This window comes from Temnothorax americanus, unplaced genomic scaffold (genome assembly GCF_048541705.1).
Source record: "Temnothorax americanus isolate GAGA-0224 unplaced genomic scaffold, ASM4854170v1 Scaffold23, whole genome shotgun sequence".
Lineage (NCBI taxonomy): Eukaryota > Metazoa > Arthropoda > Insecta > Hymenoptera > Formicidae > Temnothorax > Temnothorax americanus.
In genome coordinates, this window is record NW_027509371.1 from 180,934 (window position 1) to 202,742 (window position 21,809).

The following is a 21,809-nucleotide window of genomic DNA, read 5'->3' on the forward strand; positions in this document are numbered from 1 at the left end:
CGCTTTTCTTCGTGCGTTGCCGTAAGATTGGCTTGCGTGTCGCGTAACGCAAGATTCTCACGTAAATGCTGGGGCTACACTATGCGCGTTTTCGCGAATCAGATTCGCGAATCGTGCATTTGTATGCCATTCTCTCTAAAGTAGAATCAGTGAAAATATCACTAATTGAAACAGTAAAATAGAATTTCACTGAGAATCAGTGAGTATTTCACTGAACTTCAGTAGAACGTTTACTTTTTGTTTCTTTATCTTATATTTCACTGATTATGGTCAGTGAAAGTAAGATGTCACTGTAAAATCAGTTATCTGTTGGTAATGCTGATTGATGGTGCGAGAAAGCGGAACAGGATTGTGATGTCAGTGATGTGTGAAACAGAAGACGAGAACGAAGTATACGTGACAAAGGACAAAGCGGTGCTAAGTGTACGATTACGAAGAACGAGAGAAGCTGCAGTACTGAGCTAAGCGTGCTTGCGAAAAAGGTGAGATTAAAAATAAGTATACGAAAGTTTCTTGAGCCGTAGTTCATTTACCGCGGATACTGACGAGTACGGTGGCCCAATGGGGCGAGATTATAGTTTGCCATCGGGGAAAAGATGGAGGCCCAACGGGCTTATAGTAAAGCGCGATAAACTAGAGACTGTTTCTCCTTTTTCATTTTCAGCATAAACCACGGCGTATTGAATTAGAGAACTGAACATCAAACAGAATAAGATTATTAATCTCGGTTATCGTTGGAAATAAGATTATATATAAAACAAAATATATTATATATATACACATATTTTTTAAATTATTTTAAAGTGTCTAAAAATTGCATTTACAAAATTGCTACAATAATTGAACGTTAACACGTTCGCTGCCGTACTAGAAACGCGATATTTCGGCTAGGAACCGGCTTTGTTTTTTGTAATGTTATGTAGTGAACATGTAATCCATCATGCGGCAGCGCGTGATTGGCACCTGACTGAAGGTACCGCATTACGCGCTGGCACGTGATTGATAGCAAACCTGTTAACGTTAACGTTAAAACTAAAAATAATTTATTTTAATTCCACTAGTTCCAACGATAACCAAACTGCAAATTAATAATTTTATTTACTTTTTTCTTTCAGATCACACTGAGTGTATAAATTTTATTATGGGAATTGTAAGACAATTTAGAAATTTTAGATTTAGATGCGTTCAAGCACGAATTTATATAAGTACTATAATTTTTATTATTTTTACTCGCAAACATTTTTAATTATAAATAAAATGTGTATTATTATAGGTAAAAAATTTAAATAATCTTTTTCCGAAAAAAAAAAATTTATACAAAAATTATCTTTTTTTCCTAGCCCTCAAAACGATAATGACCTGTTAACAATTATATAACAGCAACAATTTTCTCTATAACTTATGTACAATTTTTATCAAACAAGTATATAAATATTATATAAACATTATATCGGGTGTATCATTTTAAGTGATTCAGCTGAATATCTCTTAAAGTAAAAGAAATTGGAAAAATTGTTTCAGACAAAAGTTGAAAAGCTCTCGAGATTAGCTACAAGAATATGCATTGAAAAATATGAGTTTTTATTTAAGAAATTAAAGGTGTCGTTCACGTGAGCTTTAAACGACCATCCATGGTCAAACCAATGACACCATCTTATGTCCCCCTTCGAATCAAACAACTTTTGTCTGAAACAATTTTTTTAATCTCTTTTACTTTAAGAGATATTCAGCTAAATCACTTAAAATGATTACTGTAATTTTATGACATGTTTTCATACTAAAATTGTAATCTGCCAATCTGTCTATAATCGTAAAAAAATTATATTTCTTAATTTTATTAGATTTGAAAATTTAAATGAATCAAGTGAAAGATTTGTCGGTCCAAGAATTAGAACAGAAAATTGAGGAACTTACGGATACGGAAACACGGAAAATTTTTAATGGTAAGTGCTTATCAGCTTATTTTAATTTTTATTCCCCCTAAGGAAAAGATTCTTTCCTTAGGGGGAGTTTTTTGAATCGGTGTTTCCGTAAATGGAATTCTATATCCATTTAAGCAACTTAAAATATACTTGTCTGAAGTAATATTTTTCCATCTCTCCACAAAGTGGCGGAGACGACCTGATGGTTTATGTACCCGGGCTATTTCTTCGACGATGACTGGTTCGTCGTCTGAGATGTTGTCTTGGATGAGCTCTGAGGAGTTTTGTACGATCTTGGCTTGAATTTCATCTGTCGATGTCTCTGCTGTTGACCCACCCGACGGTAGGCCGCAGGTGGGTATTTCGAGTTTCCCTGTTCTCGAAATTTAATATTATGCCTTTGTGGAGCCTTGTCCTTGATGTTTGCACAGGTCTTCTCAATTTCCTTCACATCTTTAACTTTTTCCTTGAGATCATCTCCATATAGCCATTCCTTAGAAATCATTGTATCTACTATAGGTTTAATACCCTTATTTAACTGTGGAGTGATGAAAGATTTCCTTGCTATTGACTGTTGATAGAAGACGTCAGTCAGAATCTGACCTGAATGGCTTATATAATCCGTAAATACATCCTCATCCAAACCTTCTTCTGGAGGGTCTATTAACATGGAGACTGCAGCACCCAGAGCAGCTATGGCTGTACCAACACAATTTTGTGTGTCCACAAAATGTTGGTCTCTCTTTTTGGCAATGTCCGAAAGCAGTGGTACTATTTCTAAATTCAATTTAGGAGCTTCGGTGTAGAAATCGCCTTTTCTGTTGTATGATTCCAGAATCTCTTTTTTATTCTTTTCTGGAAGGCCTTCATTTTTCCATTTCAGCCAAGTATTGCTCAGTTCTGAATGGTATTTAACCTCTTTAAATTTACAGTCATTAGGATCCATTCCCAATACCTTTAGGACACTGTCTTTCGCTGTTTTTTGATCAGGGGTATCTTTTGGTAATTCTTCGTCTTTATTTCCGGTATCCGGGATTTTTTCTGGATCTGGATTATTCTTCTTATTTTCCTCGTCATCTGATGAAATATAAAGTGGAAAAATTAGAGAATGGCATTTATTATGTCGTTTGTGATATTCATATTCTTGTTGAAATCAATCACAATAACCTATTGAAGTCGTATGGACTCTAACAACGCCGTGTGGGCATTACTTTTCAGTATTGGAATAGAGAGTGGCACTTATTGTGCAGTTTGTGATATTCACGTTCTTATTGAACTCAATCACAATGATACTCTATCTAAGACGTATGGACAATGGTAAGGCCGTGTGGGCATTACCTCTCAACTTTCGTGTGGAAAGATGAGAATTTTTCACTGATCAAGGACAATTATGTTAGTGATTTTTCTTACCAATCATTTTGTCATCAAATGGTCTTTCTTTTGTAGACGGAATTGGTGAGACCTGCTCTTTTTGAACATTCACCATCGTCTCTACAACCTTTGTTAGGTTATTCATTCGTTTCTGCAATTGGTAGAATTTTTCATCACTTCTACGTTTAGAACGATGATCCTCTCTCGATCGCGACCTCAACCTCTTTTTCTTCCTGTGTCCTGACATTATCAATTCTACTCGATACAATTATTAAAATACACTTTATTTTTTAGAGCTATGCGAAAAAACGTCTCGATGCTTCGGCACAACGAAACAATATGAACCTAGAGGGCTAAGTAACAGGAACTAGATGGCAGGAGGGCGCCACTTGTTCAAAAGTTACTAAGCGTTAAACGTTGTGAAGTTAGGCATGACAAGCATGACTACAATATTATCATCGAGAACGAGACATGTAATATAATAATATAATTTTTCATTAAATTATTGTTTAAATAATGCTCATAATAATTTCAAGTATCTAAATATATAATCCAAATATAGATAAACAATGCAGTTAAATTGCTTTATGTGTCATAATACTGTTAAAGGAGGGTTAGTAAGTTTAACTCAACATTTTCAGACAAAACATGGTTTAACAATTAAAAGAGGATTACAAAACGGTGGATTTGAATGCGGTCAAGATAAATGTTGCAGGAGATTTTATAATTTCTACTCTTTAAGAAAGCATATACGAAAAGTTAATTTTTTTCAAGAAAATAATGAAAAATATTCATATCTGATCATATATGATCATATATGAATAGCCATATATGGTCAGATATGGAAATTGGCCAGATCTGAGGATATATGATCTTGTATTATTGTATATGTTAATATCTGATCAGGTATGATCAGGTACGAACTGTATATTTATCAGGTATGGACATATATTTTTGAGTAAGTTTCAAAAAATTGTTATATATTTTCAAAAGTTATTTTTTAAAAGTGTGCCACTTTATTATAAAGGTAGACTCCACGATACAACTAATACAAAAATTGTGCCGCTCCATAGTGCGAAACAGCTAGTGTCGTGTCTTTTGATACCGTTCTTATAACACTGTTTGTCAAATTTTAAATACGAGAAACAGGTCCCATCGAATGCCATCTATCGAATACTTTTGAGATGCGACATCTGATCTGATCATATATAATCTTATATGACTATATAGTTCCATATATGATTATATATGCTCTATATATGGGTATGTAAAACTTATATCTGTTCATATCTCATTTATATGTATAATCATATATGGTTATCTATCGCCATATATGATCAGATCTTGTGTCATGTATAATGTACGATGTGATCATATATGGCGATAGATAACCATGTATGATTATATATGCTCTATACATGGGCATGTAAAATTTATATCTGTTCATATTTTATTTATATATGTTCATATACTGTGTCAGATAATAATATTTTTCCCGGACATTTTATATCATTATATCCCCATCTCGTCATATATAGACAGATTTGATCATGTTTCATATCATTTTCGGCCGTATATGAACATATACAATCATATACAGCATCGTGTCTTGTCATATATGATCATATACAATGTCGATACAGTTATGTATGGCCACATATAATTATATCTGATAATACATGGCCGCGAACATTCTTTATATACGACCATGTGAGGCCAGATACGATTATGTATAGTGTCATATCTGCTACACATAATAATATGTCTGACCATATATGAACTTATATGATCAGATCTTGTGTATACATAATGTACGATCTGATCATATATGGCGATAGATAACCATATATGATTATATATGCTTTATATATGGGCATGTAAAACTTATATCTGTTTATATCTCATTTATATATGATCATATATATATCATATATGTTTATATATGTTCATATATTGTCAGATATGAATATTTTTTTCCGGGGATTATGATTTTTCTATGAGAAGTACAGATTCTGTTTCTTTACATAATGATGATATGATCATTGATCAAAATGATATGATCATTGATCAAAGTGATATAAATAATACTGATAAACGTACCGAAGAAAAAAATGAAAAAATTCTACAATTTTCTGATAATTTCAACTTGAGAAACTCTATAATAAAAATGATAATTAGGCTTCATTCAAAAGGAACTGTAACCGGAAGCCTTATAAGTAAAATTCTTGATGAATATGCAGAAATTACAAATAGTTTATGTAGAGTATTACAAAGTAAAGTTAGACAATTTATGGAATCTAGACAAATACTTGATGATTCTGATGATGTTAGAGATTTGTAGAATCTTTCGAAATAAGTAAATCTTTTGAAGGCTTGAAAACTGTTGAACAGCAAATGGAAGCTTTAAAATGTACTACAGAATACATTCAATCTCAAGAAATACCTTTGGGTACACGTATTAATAATATAATTGATAAAACAACAGATCTTTTGTACCAAAAAAAATTGTTGAGAGTTGTCAATATGTTCCCATAATTGATTCTTTGTCAATGGTACTTAGAAACAAAGAAATACGCGATGCAATAAAAGCCGGAAAAGAATCAAGTTATAATGGTATTCTTGCTTCCTTTATTGATGGACAACATTTCAAAAATCATCCCTTTTTTCAAAAATATAAGCACGCAATTAGACTTCAATTATATTATGATGAACTAGAAATCACTAATCCGCTTGGCTCTAAAACATGCATTCACAAATTAGGAGTATTCTATTATACTATACAAAATTTTCCGTTTCACATGAATTCTGAGCTTAGTAGCATTCATGTTTTGCTCATTTCTTGTCATGTTGGCATAAACAAGTATACAATAAATAAAGTATTGAATCCTTTTCTCCAAGATCTTGCAAAGTTGGAAAGTGATGAAAGAGTTCCTATAGTTTTAGGAAAAGAAAAATATATTTTGCGTGCATCATTAGCCGCATTTTGTGGAGATGCATTGGCTGTCCATGACGTATTCAATTTTCTGAGTCCATCCTGTAACTTATTTTGTCGAATGTGTCTTTATACTACAGAAGATTTACATAACGGAAGTATAGAAATGAGGCAACAAAGGACTGTAGAAGTTTACAACGAGCACTTAAATTTATTACAGAATACTAATTATAACAATAATACCAAAACGTTAACGGGAATGCATGGAGAATGTTGTTTGCATTTATCTCGGTTTTTTCATATATGTAGAAATTATATTTTTGATCCAATGCACGAATTTTGTAGTATTGGACCAATGATATTAAAGTTAGTTTTAGCTCATTATGTTACAGAAGAAAAATTTTTTAACATAGAAGATTTTAATGATAGGTTAGTATCATTCCAATATGGTTTCGTAGAAAGGAAAAATAACCTTTCAGCAAATTTTAATGAAAGATTATTGAATCAAAAGGAAAATACTTTGAATCAAAAAGCTATGCAAATATGGTGTCTTCTTTGTGCTTTTTTCTTTTTAATTTCTGATTGGGTTCCAAAAGCAGACGAGCATTTGCAACTAATTCTTCTTTTGCTAAGATGTATGGAAATAACATTTGCACCAAAAGTTGCAGTTTCCCTCATATCTTATTTGAGAGCTCTTATCACAGATTTTTTGCAGAAATTCAAGAAATTGTTCCCTACTGTAAATATGATCAATAAATTTCATCATTTAATGCATTATCCAGAATGCATTTTGTGGTCAGAACCTCTTCAGTTGTATAATTGCATGCGTTATGAAGCCAAGCATAATGAAATCAAAGTAAGAGCTTAAGTTGTTAACAATTTTAAAAATCCACCTAAAACATTAATAAGAATTACTCAATGCTTTGAAAGTGCTCGATGGGGAAGAGGAGATGCTACAACTTTTCGAGCTGAAACATATAATGGAGAAACAGTTAATGTGCAAGATTGCAAAAGTCGTACATATTTACATAGCGTAGGATGACGACTTTATATTTAGCACTAACGCTGTAAAAGTAAATGGTGTTGAGTTTCGACTTCGTTTATTATTATGCCTTAAAGTTGATAAGAAAAGAAAAGATAATCTACCACTTTTTGGACGTATAGATGAAATATTAATGTTAGAAAATAATATTTTTCTTGACCTCTTCATGTAAAACTCATTTATTTGATACTGATTTTAATCCCTATCATATTGATTTTTAAATGGATGAAGCTTCGCAAGTTTTCATAAATTGTCTTTATTTTGGACATTATAAACCATTTTCTATTTGGTCTGAACCAACATCTAGTCGCTCCTACATTAGTCTACGCCATATATTATTATGACTAATGTATTTTTTCATCGCAGTTCGTCAACTACAGAAATGTTAGACATTTTGTATTACTTTTAAATATATTTTTCAAATATAAATTTTATTAGAATATACTGATATGTATGGAATATTTATAAACTTTCTAAATTTTCTATATAAGAAATATCTCAGTGAAAACAGCCTAATCAAAATGATGGCAATATGACATCATTTCGACTAGGTTGTTTTCACACTGCAGGGATTTATTAATAATAGCTTTTTTTATAAGTCTACTTTCTCTGTCTCTATTCTACATTGTTCTTGTTGTTGTATGTCAGCGTGGAAGTTATTCACGTCAACGCTGTAGTTTCGTATTCACAATTTATTTATTTATTTTATTACAAACGGTTCAACTTAAGAAGTAATGGTTCGTATTTAGACTTCAAATTTATTGCCAAAAAGGCACGTACTCGCCTTTCGAAACTTTCTACACTCGTATCGTGTTAGACCGCGATGACGCCTGAAGACTGTTGTCTTCGATCGCCGGTCTGACGACAACGCCTAGGGGCTAGTGCCCTGAGTCGCCCGCGTATATTCACGGACCCGCGACAACGCCTGGGGGTATCTACCCTGAATCACGTACGCTCAAATGCAAATCTTAATAAACGCGTGTGTTCTCTACTCGTGTCGCGGACAGAATGAATTTCTTGCGTCGTCTTCCGTCGTCTTTCGTCGTCGCGATTCCTCCCCCTATCCCCGCTCCATCGACGGAGGATCTCTTATTGGTTCTTCAAAATGATGCGATACAAATATTTAGACGCGGTGGCGACGGTGTCCTCCGATTGTCGATGCCGCGGGTGTCTTTGATTCGCGCCGCCAGACGGAAAATGTGGCGACGTAATCGTTGGATGAATTCGAGAATGTTTGTTCTAGAGGCATGCGTGTGTGCTTGTGCGTATGTGTGTGATTAACGATTATGCATTTGAGTGGTCCGTCTCTTTGCGGGTCCGCGTTTGTATGTATGTGTTTATGATTATTTATGCGCATGTCGTGCACGACTCGTTGGATGATACGCAACACTTGTTTTTATTAGTAATTTATATTTCTTGCTAAATTTTTAGATGAAAAAATCGAAGGGTTTTCTTTTCTTTTGCTCAATGAAAATGATTTAAGAAATATGGGATTAAAGATGGGTCCAATAAAGAAAATTTTACAATTTCTTCAAGATTGTTCTTCTCAGGTAACGTTTTTTCTTTGTCTTTTTGTAATTATGTTTTTTATTATTTTATTTATTTCTTGTAATTTTATAAGCAGACATCAAGACAATCATTTCAAGTGGCAAATAGAACATATGAAGTAGGAGAAAATGAAGAAGTAATAATCTCTTCAGGTTTTCCTTTGTTATTAGGAAATTCCGTGGAAATAGAACCTCAAAGTCAATCTATCAGTAGTAATGCTATTACATCTATGTCAACTAATCCTAGCAATAACCAGGAATCTAAAATATTCAAGAAATGTTTTTCGGTAAAAATTATGTTTTTTGCTTATGTTTTTTGTAACAAAAAAATTGGGGAAAACAGAATATACTAATACAATAAAAATGTAAATTATATGTTCTAATTCAGTGTTTCAAAACGGTTTATGAGACTCTTTTGAGGCATCTTCAAGGAGCTAATATTTTAAAAGCCTGCACAGATGGCATATTCACAGATGATAGACGAAGCCTCGTGAGGGTTGTAACATCCAAACTGGTAAAAGTACATAATTAGTAAATTGGTTATGTGTTTCTGAGAAATTTATTTATATTTAAACTTGCACCCCCCTTTATTAGGGTGTGTCATTTTGGAACAACTTTTTTTTTATTTCACAAATAGCATATATACTTGCAGAAAGGTAAAATAAGATACCTGTTAAAATTTTAACCCTTAATATTAATATTAACAGGTCGCTCATCGCGATTTTTTATTTTTTATTTAATAAGATAGAAAAAATTTTATAATTATCTAACAAACAGAGTAATACAGCATTGCGCCACATAGATTTTCTGTAGTAAATTTACCGTTCTACAAAAAAAATCTTTTATCATTTTTTCATAAATTCAACCGTTCAAAAGATATTCAAAGTTAAAGTTTGATAAATTTTATAAAACTTGTTTTTGCTTTTTATGACTCTTGTATCATATCGACTGTCAAAAATTATGAAATAATCAATACCTATTTTTGTAGAAAATTTAATGATCTACAAAAAAAGTTTCTTATATTTTTTTCATAAATATAACCATTTAGACGATATTAAGGTTTTCAAAGTATAAACCTCAAAATTAGGTCAGCGTGGTGTGTGTGTGTGTGTGTGCGTGTGTGTGTGCGTGTGTGTGTGCGTGTGCGTGTGCGTGTGCGTGTGCGTGTGCGTGTGCGTGTGTGTGTGTGTGTGTGGTGATGTTGTGTGTGTGTGTGTGTGTGTGTGTGTGTGTGGTGTGTGTGTGTGTGTGGTGTGTGTGTGTGTGTGGTGTGGTGGTGGTTGTGGTGGTGGTGTTGTGGTGTGTGTGTGTGTGTGGTGTTTGTGTGAATGTGTGTGTGTGTGTGTGGTGTGTGTGTGGTGTCGTGTGGCATAATCGTCATCGTGGACGGGGCCTGGGGCCCACAAAAAAAAATAAAAATAATATATTTATGTGCGTATGCGTATCGTGCTCGTGCGATTGCGTGTGCGTGTGTATGAATATGTATGTTTAATTACATTACGGTTTTATATGTAATATTATTTACTTTCGAAACAGTAACAAAAAAAAATAACATATATTTCATTTATATATGTATTTTCGTTTACATTTCTCAACATTTTATCAACAAAATAATAAACAGAGTTTTTTGTCCTAAATAACATTACCGTTTTTCTTTCTTCAAATATACCCTAGATTTCCAAAAAATCCTGATTTTACCATACTAAGTGTATACGCTACCCAGTGTACTAAGAGAGAGAGGGACAGCAATGAGAGAGGGAAAGAAGGAGAGGGAGGGATGGTTGATTGATTGATGGTCTTTATTATGCCATAGTCTATGACTTTAGGCAAAATGGCAATTACAAAGAAGAAAAGAAGTATATATGTAAAATAGAGTTAGCGAGTAGACAATTAATAGTAACAATTAACAATAAAAACAAAATTAGATCTATAAAAACAGTATTACTACAGCAGATGCACGCAAAGCTGAGGGTGATGCGCAAACTGTAAGCAACGGAAAGCGAACTACAAAGCAAAGTCGCTAGAATGGTTGAAAAGAAAAAGTAGATAAAATAATTGATAATAACTAATATGTAATGTTAACTTGACTAATTATAACTAATATGTAATATGTTGACACTCTTAATGAAGCGATGAATGATCAGAGAGGCTCACAATGGGATCGTGAACAGAGCTAAGCTCACGCGAGAAAAGATGATCATGTAACTTACGCTTGAAAATGGCGATGGTCGATGACGAAGTGACATCAATAGGAAGCGAGTTCCACAAGTAGATACCCGCGAGGTGAAAGGACCTGCGATACGCCTCAGTACGGTGGTTAGGAATGTGAAAAGAGTGAGGTAGCGCAAGACGTGACGAACGTCTGACGGAGGGATCAAGGCTAGTAAAAATATCCGAGAGACAGCCAGGAGACATGCCGTGAGTAATTTTAAACATCTCAACACCAAGAAAGTACAGGCGTCGGTTTTTAACCGACAGCCAGCCGAGACGATGACGGTGGGGGGTGATATGTGCGTCACGCCTAAGGTTGAAGATGAAGCGAATAGTACAGTTGATAAGCCTCTGAAGCTTGGTGTTGAGCTCGTCTGACACATCGTTGTAAACGAGTGAGCAGTAATCCAAGAGGGGCCAAATCAAGGTAGTAATAAGTTTGACACGCAGATTGTGTGATAGTGAGTTTTTGTGGAACTTCAATTTATACAGCGTGAAGTGCACCCTCTTGGATATGTGCAAGACGTGGCTTCTCCATGAAAGATCAAAGCTCATGATGACTCCGAGGTTTCGCGCCTCTCTAACAAATGGAATGGAGGTGCCATTTACAGAAATGAGAGGAAGATCATTTATGCTTAAATGCTGAACTTGGTGCCTGCTTCCCAGAATTAGGACCTTTGATTTGCCTAGATTGAGAGTCAGCCCGTTAGCCGCAGCAAACTCAGAGATGACACCTACATCGTGAGCCACGAGCTGCAGAGCAGTGTTGAGATGGCTAAGAAGGCATCTGCGATAGATCTGAGTGTCGTCGGCGAATATGATGCGCTCAGTGAATCTTAGAAGAGCGCCAATGTCGTTGATAAATAAGGAAAACAGAAGAGGACCCAAAACGGATCCCTGAGGAACACCAGAAGTGACCGAGAGCCAATCAGAGAGCTCACCATCCAAGTCAACAACAGCTTGGGAGCGACCTGTAAGGTAAGAAAAGATTAGTTTAAGAGCAAGATTAAAGAAACCCAATTTTCTAAGCTTGGTCAACAAAAGGAGATGACAGACAGTGTCGAAGGCCTTGCTGAAGTCAAAGAGGACAAGGATCAGCACTTCACCCACATCAACACCGCATTTAATGTCGTGAAACAGTCGCAATAGAGCGGACTGAGTGGAGAAACCTCTGCGGTACCCCGACTGCCGATTGTCGAGAAGATGGTGAGAGTTGATAAAATCAGTGATTTGGCTGTGCAAAACTCTTTCGAATAACTTGGAGAGCTCGCACAGATTGGCAATGGGCCTTGTTTCAGATGGAGAAGATGGTGATTTAACTTTGGACAATGGGCGTAATATGGCTCGCTTCCACAATGATGGAAAGTAGCCTAAATTAAGACAACTATTGAAGAAAGATGTAATAAGATTACCGATGGAAGGCAAAGCCAAGGTGATAGGGTATAGTGGCAAGTGATCACAACCAGAGGCGAGAGAAGCGGAGGATGAAGAGGCCATTAAGGAGCGTAGGTTGTCATAAGATGTAGGAGAAAAACTAAAAGTTGGCTCGACAGGTGGAATAGATGAAATTATTTCGGAGAACTGAGATTGTGAACAAGGAGGAAAGCAGTTGGAAATGGAGGCATAATGAGCATTTAGAAGATCGTGTGAGAAGAGGTTAAGCGGTGAGGAAAGAGGTGAGTCGATAAGACCAAGATTGGCAAGTTCACGCCACAGTCTGGATGGATCCGAGATTGTACTCAATCTCTCCAAGTTGAATTTCTCCCTGGCTCGTCTCAAGTCAACCGTGAGATCGTTCCTGAATAGTTTGTAGATTTTAAAGTCGAGAATATTGCCGGATCTACGGGCAAAATTGTAGAGTCGATTGCGATGTCGAAATCTAGCAGAGAGATCATCAGTGAGCCAAGGCGCAGAGGGGCGAGTTACGCGAAAAGTGCGACTAGGCGCGTGTATGTCCAAGCAGTCAGTAAAATTTTTGGTGATTGTGTTCAGAATGATATCAAGATCAGGCTCGCCAAGGTTTGTGTGACCAAAGTCCTCTGGAAAGGATGAAGACAATGCGGAGATGAGGGATTGCACGAATTTTTGCTCATCAAACCTTTTGAAGCTGCGTCGGACCAAGGTGCGAGAAATAAGAGACGGAACCTGAAAAGAGTAAGATAACTCAATGAGATCGTGGCCATTGATGAAGGGAGCATGAGACTTACGAAACGATGAGACTTTACTCAAGCTGTCAACTATAAAGACGTCTAACCATGAGTTGGATGAACGAGTGTGGAAAGTCGCTTGGGAATCGACTATGTTAAGCGATAACTGTGAAGCCATGTCCCTGAGGTAATTAGATTCGTATGAAGTAACAAGGAGGTTACAATTAAGGTCACCTGTAATGATAATATTTCTGTAGTTATGCATGAATGTGGTGAGAGTGTCAACATATTTGCTAAAATTCTTTCCTCTAGGTCTACGATACATCGATGAGAATAGGAGAGGCTCGCATGCATCACCACGAATATCGAGAACGAGAAATTCGGGCTCGTTCAAGAAAGCGGGCGGCGACGACGCCAAAACCCGCGCACGCAGCGAGTCGTGGATATAGCATGCAACACCCCCTCCCTCCCTGCCCTCCCTATCAGCACGCAACAAGTAATATCCCGGAATACGAACTAAATCGTCGGAGATATGCGAGTGAAGCCAGGTCTCGGAGATTGAGATAACGTGAAAGAAATTAGACATAAAAAAGACCTGGATTGACTCAAGATGGGCAGAAAGGGAGCAGGCGTTAAAACAAGCAATCCTGAGGGTGCCATTACATGGAGCGCGGAAACGCGGAAACGCGGAAGCGCGGAAGACAAAATTTACTAGATTTCCGTCGATCCGTTCCGTCTGTTTTGAATGCCTTAATATTACATGGAGCATATTTTGAGCGGAAAAGCGGAACGGAGAATTATAAAATATTAATTTTTAACGGTATTTATTGATTAAAATGCTTGTATTCAATAGATAAGCTGAAAAGATAAGCATATTAATAAAAATTGCAATGAATTAAGTGAACACAATTTTAAGAAATGAATACAAATGTCTATTTGTCACTATACTGTTCCGCTTTTCCGCGCAAATTGTGCTCCATGTAATATAAGGAGAAACAAACTCGCGGAACGAACGCGTCAAAATCCGTTGTCAACGCGGATACAGTATACTCCATCAAATTTCGGAGCTGTTTAATCACATTGAAAAAAAAGCTTTTACACATACTCTTCGATTACTTTATTATTTAATAAAAGTGGCAGTATAATATTATAGATCCAAACATCATGTTAATGGTTATTATGAAGTATATCTTATATGCAAGCCAGGGTACATACATAGGCTGCGTTAAGTACTGGCAGTGAATATCGAAACGCAGCCATACATACATACATACATACACGATAATAGCGGATTCCGCTTTTCCGTTCAAACGTGCGGGACTCAACTCGCGGAAACGCGGAATCTAGTTACTATTCTGTTCCGCGCTTCCGCGTTTCCGCGTTTCCGCGCTCCATGTAATGGCACCCTGAGGCGACCCGACGAAGCAGGAGGAGCGACATCTGCTGTAGCCGGTCACTGAAGCTTAGCCAGATCAGCCTCAGAAGCAATAGAAATCGAGGGCAGACCCTGGTTCTTACGGACGAAGATCAGACCGTCCCTGCACCATACGTACTTAAAGGCCCGCTGCCTAGCTCTCTCTCGTGTACGACGCAACAAGCTATACGTGTCAGTAGGAAGGAGTTCATTAATGTATATTTTCCCGGGAATGTTTTTGAAGAAAACTTCCTCAATGGATAAACCCCGCCTACGACGCATGACACGCAGAATATAGTCGCGAACCTCACGCGACTTGAGTACGACAATGATAGATTTTTTAGAGCCGCGGGCCTGAGAATCAGGGATAGAGATGGAGGCCGGCCCGTCACCGAGCGCCGCAGACGCGCCCACCGCGACATCCCGGGTCTCGAGAACATCCGCAGAAAGTCGAGAAATATCGAGAGCTAGAAAGACGCTTTTAACAAGCTCACTCGATTTGTCAGTGAAATAGCCCGGAATGCCCGAGATTATAATATCAGATGTTCGAGAGACACGCGATGCCGCAGACAAATTGTGACCAGGAGAGCCACACAAGTGCGCGCCACCCGCCTCCAATGCCGCAATTCTATCTCCATGGTCTGACGCAGTTTTCACTAAAACAGGTATTTGATCGAGTTTTCGTGCAAAGTCAGCGTTCACAGATTCCTGATGCTCGATGAAGGCAGTGATTCTCCGATCCGACTCGTCGAACCTGGCTGTGAATTTTTTATCGGATTCATCAAGTTTCCGCAAGATCGACTGCAGCAATGCATCGGTAGAGGGCTGCGCGCCTGAGGGGGCGATAGCCCCTGCACTCAGAGAAGCAACGCCGCGAGACCCGTGTGCATCCCTGGGCGTAAGCGGCATGGTTGACAGCCCGGTTTTACAGCAGTCACTGGCTGCCTTGGTGGCGAGATACGCTTTAACGCAGCCTGGGTGAAACACACGCTGACACCCCGCGCACAATTCCGCCGAGCCAGCAATAGTTTTGGTACACCTGCTGCACGTGCGCTGCATGGGCGCAGCGGTTGGGTCATTTGACCATTTGGGTAGTTTCCTACATTATCATGTAGGAAACTGTATTATACGTATGAAACGTAGGAAACGTATTATACATAACCATAATGGCTCCTGCACACAGGACGTAGACGGTATATGGTTTCGACCAATCACGTTGCTCGACTCGGCGCAATGCGATTGGTCGAAACCTTATATGTTTATTGGAAAGTTGACAGATCATGAGATCTTAATGATCTTATACTCATATTCATTGTATGTACATTTGTACATACGTACAACGTACAACAGATCATAAAATAAATTCTGGAGCAAAAGAAATTCTGGAGTATTCATATCTACATCTACATACAGCAGATTATAAAATAAATTCTGAAGCAAAAGGAATTCTGGAGTATCAGGAAAAAATGGAGCAAAAGAAAATTGGAGCAAAACGCCCTTATCCTTCCGATCAATCAATTGATCTAGCGTTAGCTACATTCTTTTTTAGCTGCAACATTCCCTTTAATGTGGTGGAATCAAAATTATTCAAAAACTTCGTGAATTTGCTGAATCCTAATTATAAAGTGCCAACAAGAAAGAAGCTTTCAAACCAATTGTTAGACGCGGTACATGAAGAAATTACAACAAAGCCCTGGTGAAAAAATTTCTCATTTTTTTTTCATATTTTCTCAGAAATTTTGCAAGAAATAGTATTTATAAAAATTTCTGAAAAAATATTTCAAATATCTATCTTCTGATAGTTATGATAAAATTTCTCAGATACTTTCAGAAAAAATTGGATAAAAAGTTTCGGAATATTTCAGTATTCGTATGTATAAAAATTTCTGATAAATTGCACAGACTTTCTCATATTTATTCAAATTTCTACAAAGATATATATTAGCAAAAAATATATTATTTTTATTTTATCTGAATTTTTCTAAAAAACTTTCCAATTCGTATTAATAATATGAAAAATTCTAATATTTTTCCATTAGGAAAGACCAAAACACGGAAGGTGTACTAGTAATTGATGGCTGGAAAAATTCTGCTGCGAATACTCACCAGGTTGTTTGTATCATACATACTGTAATGGACAAAAGTATATATCTTAATTCATGGGATTTAACTGGTGTGAGAGAAACAGGAGCTGCATTGTCAAAAGTTGTTGAAGAAGCTACGGAAATGGCTAGTAATAGATTTAATATTCGTATATATGCTATCGTATCAGACAATGCTTCTGCCATGATATCGATGGGTAAATCTGTGGAACATTGGCATGTGACTTGTGCAAGTCACAGTGCTAATTTATTAGCAAAATCTTTAATCGATAGAGAATTTGCTGAATGCGTCAACCGACTATTGAAAGAATTTAAACGGCCAGGACCAGAGAAAGAACTCGTGAAAGGAGGAGGGAAAAAAATCGTTCTTGCATGTGAAACCCGTTGGTGCAGTCACAGAGATGCATTTCGTAATTGTTTAAGCAATTTATCAATTATGCGTGAATTGGTAAAACATCGAAAGGTCGTTGTTCAGACTGACATATCAGAAATTCTATCTAGTAACGAATTTGAGATGAGGCTTCAAGATTACGTGTTGATTTTTGATCCTGTGTGTGAGATAATAAATAAATGCCAACGTTCCAATAGCAGCATTGCAGATGCTTGCGAAGAATGGTTCAAATTAAGCATACCAACAGATAATATTAATTATGAGAAAATATTACAAGATAGATTAGAAAAAGCTTTAAGACCAGCAATTTTAACAGCTAATTATCTACATCCTGTTTACAAAGGTAAACGATTTATGCATCTTGAAAAATATCGACGTCAAGTTTATGATTTTCTCGGTAAAGAATTGAACATTGAAAATCCACCTGATCATCCTGATGTGCAGGCGTTCATTAATGGCACAGGCATATTTAAGTCCTTAAATAACAAAAATATCAAATCTCCTCAAACTTACTGGTTTATAGTTGGAAAAACGTACTCTCTTCTTGGTGGATTAGCAGAGAAATTGATGAAAATTCCAGCCTCTTCAGCTCAAATTGAGCGTGTATTTTCTAATTGGTCCTTTATTCACTCTGATTTACGAAATCGGCTAACTGCTGAGCGATCCCAAAAGTTGATTGAAATATACTATTCATTAAAAATGACGGACGAATGGGACGAATACAATTTCTCTAAGTCTGATTAATGTATACTTTATGGAATATGTTTTTATGTATTTTGTTCAATATTTTTGTAATTAATCATATGTGTGAAACTTTTTTAAAACAATAAATGTAAGTTGAATAAATTCGAAAATTATTGCATGAATGATTTATATATCTTAATACATATACAATCATGTACAAATGGTTTATATATCTTAGTACATAGTTATACACAGCTCTGAGTACAGTAATAGTCGAGTAATAGTAATAATTTATTTACTTCAGACTAGTTCAAATTAGTTTTTTCTCAACATTGTCATAAATGTTATAATTCTTTGATTAACTTAACAAAAAATAATATGTAATTATTTTATTTAAAAAAAAACAGTCTTTTTCTCGTTAATTAAAAAATATTAAACTTTTTAAAAATTAAACTAATATTTATCTGTAACATTTTTATCTTTTAATTTTAACTGATAATATAATTCAATCATTTTTCCATTATCATTAGATATATCATTCTTACATAAAGATTGGAATTTAATTTGCAAAACTGAAGCAGGTACTTGCATTAATTTTGAAGCAAATTTTGTTAGACTCGGATGTTTTTTTTCTGCATAATCCCAATATTTTTCTGGGTCTACAATTTTATGTTGCGACAGTTTTTCGAAAAGTCCTTTTCCTTTTGAAAAAGCATGGTAGTCATCCAATCCTTCGCTATCTAAGACTCCAAGCAGATATTCAAAAACTGCAGTGACACGTTCTGTATTATTTTCAAACATATGTCCCCTATACACTGGATGCAAAAAATTTGCTGCCAGTAACATGGGTGACATAATCGAAGAAATTTGTTCACAAATCTCATCCATACAACCACGATACTCTTCCACGATAGCTGATTCAATTTTTAACCATTCTTCAGTAATATCTGCGATGCTTTCAGTGGAGTTTTCACATTTAGAAATTAGTGAACAAAAATGTTCGTACAAACATATGATTTTCCTCAAATCTTCTTCAAAAGAGGAGGAGGAAAAGGACGAAGAAGTACTATCGAATAGAGTCATTATAATATCATTCTGAAATGTAAATTCTCCAGTAGCTACGATTTGCTTCATAATAAGCCTATTTTTCAGACAAGCATTGAGAATATCTTTAATGAAAAAACAAGACTCATTGTCATTCAGTAGTTCAAATTTCATTCCACCACGATTTATAATCTCTTGCTTCAATTGAGGAGTATTAAATGCATTCAATAAAGTTCTCACTTTTGAAATAAGTGGATTATTTAATAACGACTTTGTTATTTTTTTAGCAATTGTGGCTTGGCACTCGAAGAACCATAGATCAAGTCCATTGTCATTTATGCATAAATTGTCGCCTGCGATGACTGCATAAACATCAGCGTTGTATTTTAACTTAGCTGTTTTTACAGCATCGTGAATTATCTCACTTACATCATTTTCATTGCCAGCGAGTGTCCAGAGTTTAAGAAACAAATTTTCTTTGTTTTTACTATATAATACCCCGATAATGTGTTTTATATCTGCTGTGTGATTTATTTGTGACACCATTAATATTTTGTCCAACTTCTCACAGTTTGAAGAATTATTCTTTGTCAATTGTTGGTACATTGTATCCAGAAGTGTGGTATTCATGATGTCTTTAGAAGGAAGTTTGTAAGCAGGCTTCAGCAACTTTATCAAATTTTTAAAGTGGCAAGATTCTACGACGTCAAAAGTAATATTGCACCCACACAAAAATTTCATAAGTTGATTGTCGATAACAGATTTGTCTGCATCCGATATTTTATCAACAAAAGAATCAAGCTTTCTCTTTTTGTTGCTGGATGATCCTTCCTGATTGCCATCAATTGGCAACAACACTGGACGTTTCAGCAACTGCGATGAAGAACTTGCTACATTCTGTTAAATAATATAAACAATAAAATTAGTAGAAAAAAGAGTTAAATCACATAACGCAATACTTATCGACCTTATCGTGCTGGAAAAAGAATAAAAATCTCAATGGAAAATATATTTCAACGAACTCATTTCCAAGACAATCATTAATAACAGTTTTTAAGTATAACATTACTAAAGAAACTATTAGAAAGCCTTTTGTCTTACTTTTTCCTATTTTCGGATTTTTTCTTTTTCCATTTTATTCTGAATGTTATAAATAACTTTTAATGTTATAAATACTTACACAAGATGTATTTGTAATTAAAATATCGGTAGAATGTGAAGTGGCTGAAACGTCTGCATTATTTTCAATATTTTCATCCACGATGAAAATTATTTCTCCGGGGTTTTCGACAGTTTCGTTTTGCAGTTTATCTTCTTGACACTGTTTTCTGAACAAAAAATTGGAGACAAGATTGCAAGTATAACTTACTAATTTAAAAAAAAATCAAATAAAAAATTACATATTGTTTATTTACCTGTGATCTCTTAACCTATTTTCGGCACTGTGCCGTATAACTTTTTTGCAATAACTGCAATATGCAAACAGTTTTTGGCCTTCGTAATATTTTTCAAAATTTCCCTCCTCCCAATATTTATGACACGGCCTACCTCCGCGATTCATATTTTCTAAGTTAATAATTAACTTGTTTAATTTCTTCGTAATTTAAAGATGGTTAGGTTACCATTGTTACCGTGCATAAACTTCAGCTAAAAAGAACAGGAACTATTATCAATTTATCAATCGCGTAATCTATAGTGGCGCCATCATACGTATAATACATGATTGAACTCACGACATGGAAGAAACCACGTATAATACATTGAGTATAATACTAACCCAACCCTATGACGTATTATACTATGTATAATACATGGAAGAAACCACGTATAATACATCGAGTATAATACTTACCCAACCCTGGCCGCGCAGCCAACCCACTCCAAGATATCGCACTGCTATCGATTGTCGACTATCGATCGACACACGAGATCGATCGCACACAGGTCAGCCAATCAGATCATGACGGTGTCACTAGAGACACTAGCCGTATCACACGCAGGTCAGCCAACAGAATAGAGCACACGTGGATAGCAATAGGAGCCACTCTAACAGCATGTGCACTACGAGAATAAGGTGTAGAGTAACATATATTTCATTTATATATGTATTTTCGTTTACATTTCTCAACATTTTATCAACGAAATAATAAACAGAGTTTTTTGTCCTAAATAACATTACCGTTTTTCTTTCTTCAAATATACCCTAGATTTCCAAAAAATCCTGATTTTACCATACTAAGTGTATACGCTACCCAGTGTACTAAGAGAGAGAGGGACAGCAATGAGATAGGGAAAGAGGGAGAGGGAGGGAGAGAGAGAGAGAGAGAGAGAGAGAGAGAGAGAGAGAGAGAGAGAGAGAGAGAGAGGAAGAAATGGGTGCATGCAAATTACATACATAGAGAAAGAAATAATAATACGAGAGATATCTGTCCTTGTCTAACGAGGCATCTGTACGACATATCTGTCAAAGCTCGTTCTTTGAAACGGCTTCATAGATCGCAAAATCCTTTTACAGGAGTAAAGTTTAAGTACTAATGAAGGGTGGGATTGTAAAATAATTAGTAATAATTAAAAAAAATGTAAAATTGCCTAACGAGATATCTGTACCACATGGGCCCGATTCTCTAACGAGAAACATATGCGCAAACACTGCTCTAACAGAAAGGCTGCAAATTGATTTGCTCTCTGTCGCACAGTTTTTAGCCAATAAGCTTGCAGCTTTTCTGTTAGAGCAGAGTTTACGCTTACGTTTGTAGATAGAAAATCGGGCCCCATACCTTTCAAAGCTCGTTCTCTGAAACGGCTTCATAGATCGCAAAATCCTTTTACAGGAGCGAAGTTTAGGTACTAATGAAAGGTGGGATTGTAAAATAATTAGTAATAATTGAAAAAAATGTAAAAATGTCTGACGCGATATCTGTACCACATACCTTTCAAAGCTCGTTCTTTGAAACGGCTTCATAGATCGCAAAATCCTTTTACAGGAGTAAAGTTTTGGTACT

General features: G+C 35.8%; 3 protein-coding genes and 1 long non-coding RNA gene across 4 annotated transcripts; 2 read left to right on the forward strand and 2 right to left on the reverse strand.

Moving 5' to 3' along the window:
• The first annotated feature begins 1,678 nt into the window (after positions 1-1,678).
• Positions 1,679-9,603, forward strand: LOC143898440 (uncharacterized). The gene is made up of 3 exons (XR_013257206.1): positions 1,679-1,943; positions 8,699-9,101; positions 9,203-9,603. It is a non-coding gene; the product is annotated as an uncharacterized LOC143898440 (long non-coding RNA).
• LOC143898431 (uncharacterized) lies at positions 1,995-3,593 on the reverse strand. Its single transcript, XM_077407902.1, has 2 exons — positions 3,333-3,593; positions 1,995-2,999 (listed from the first exon to the last, which is right to left on the reverse strand). The coding sequence occupies exons 1-2, from the start codon at positions 3,538-3,540 to the stop codon at positions 2,143-2,145; spliced, it is 1,065 nt and encodes a 354-aa protein (XP_077264028.1). The 5' UTR covers positions 3,541-3,593; the 3' UTR covers positions 1,995-2,142.
• Positions 9,604-15,541: 5,938 nt separating the features above from the next.
• LOC143898425 (uncharacterized) lies at positions 15,542-18,130 on the forward strand. Its single transcript, XM_077407895.1, has 2 exons — positions 15,542-16,282; positions 16,626-18,130. Exons 1-2 carry the CDS (start codon positions 15,903-15,905, stop codon positions 17,821-17,823), a joined length of 1,578 nt encoding a protein of 525 aa, XP_077264021.1. The 5' UTR covers positions 15,542-15,902; the 3' UTR covers positions 17,824-18,130.
• A 32-nt stretch (positions 18,131-18,162) lies between these two features.
• LOC143898423 (uncharacterized) lies at positions 18,163-20,661 on the reverse strand. Its single transcript, XM_077407890.1, has 3 exons — positions 20,223-20,661; positions 19,988-20,135; positions 18,163-19,704 (listed from the first exon to the last, which is right to left on the reverse strand). The coding sequence occupies exons 1-3, from the start codon at positions 20,366-20,368 to the stop codon at positions 18,217-18,219; spliced, it is 1,782 nt and encodes a 593-aa protein (XP_077264016.1). The 5' UTR covers positions 20,369-20,661; the 3' UTR covers positions 18,163-18,216.
• Positions 20,662-21,809: the final 1,148 nt, after the last annotated feature.

Excerpts from the sequence above, each read along its gene's own strand:
- LOC143898431 (XM_077407902.1), bottom strand. The coding sequence starts at position 3,540 with ATGTCAGGACACAGGAAGAAAAAGAGGTTGAGGTCGCGATCGAGAGAG. Across the intron at positions 3,000-3,332 it reads ATTTGATGACAAAATGATTG|ATGACGAGGAAAATAAGAAG; the intron begins GTAAGAAAAATC and ends ATATTTCATCAG.
- LOC143898425 (XM_077407895.1), top strand. The coding sequence starts at position 15,903 with ATGTACATTTGTACATACGTACAACGTACAACAGATCATAAAATAAAT. Across the intron at positions 16,283-16,625 it reads GAAATTACAACAAAGCCCTG|GAAAGACCAAAACACGGAAG; the intron begins GTGAAAAAATTT and ends TTTTTCCATTAG.
- LOC143898423 (XM_077407890.1), bottom strand. The coding sequence starts at position 20,368 with ATGAATCGCGGAGGTAGGCCGTGTCATAAATATTGGGAGGAGGGAAAT. Across the intron at positions 20,136-20,222 it reads AATAGGTTAAGAGATCACAG|AAAACAGTGTCAAGAAGATA; the intron begins GTAAATAAACAA and ends TTTTTTGTTCAG. Across the intron at positions 19,705-19,987 it reads TAATTACAAATACATCTTGT|AATGTAGCAAGTTCTTCATC; the intron begins GTAAGTATTTAT and ends ATTATTTAACAG.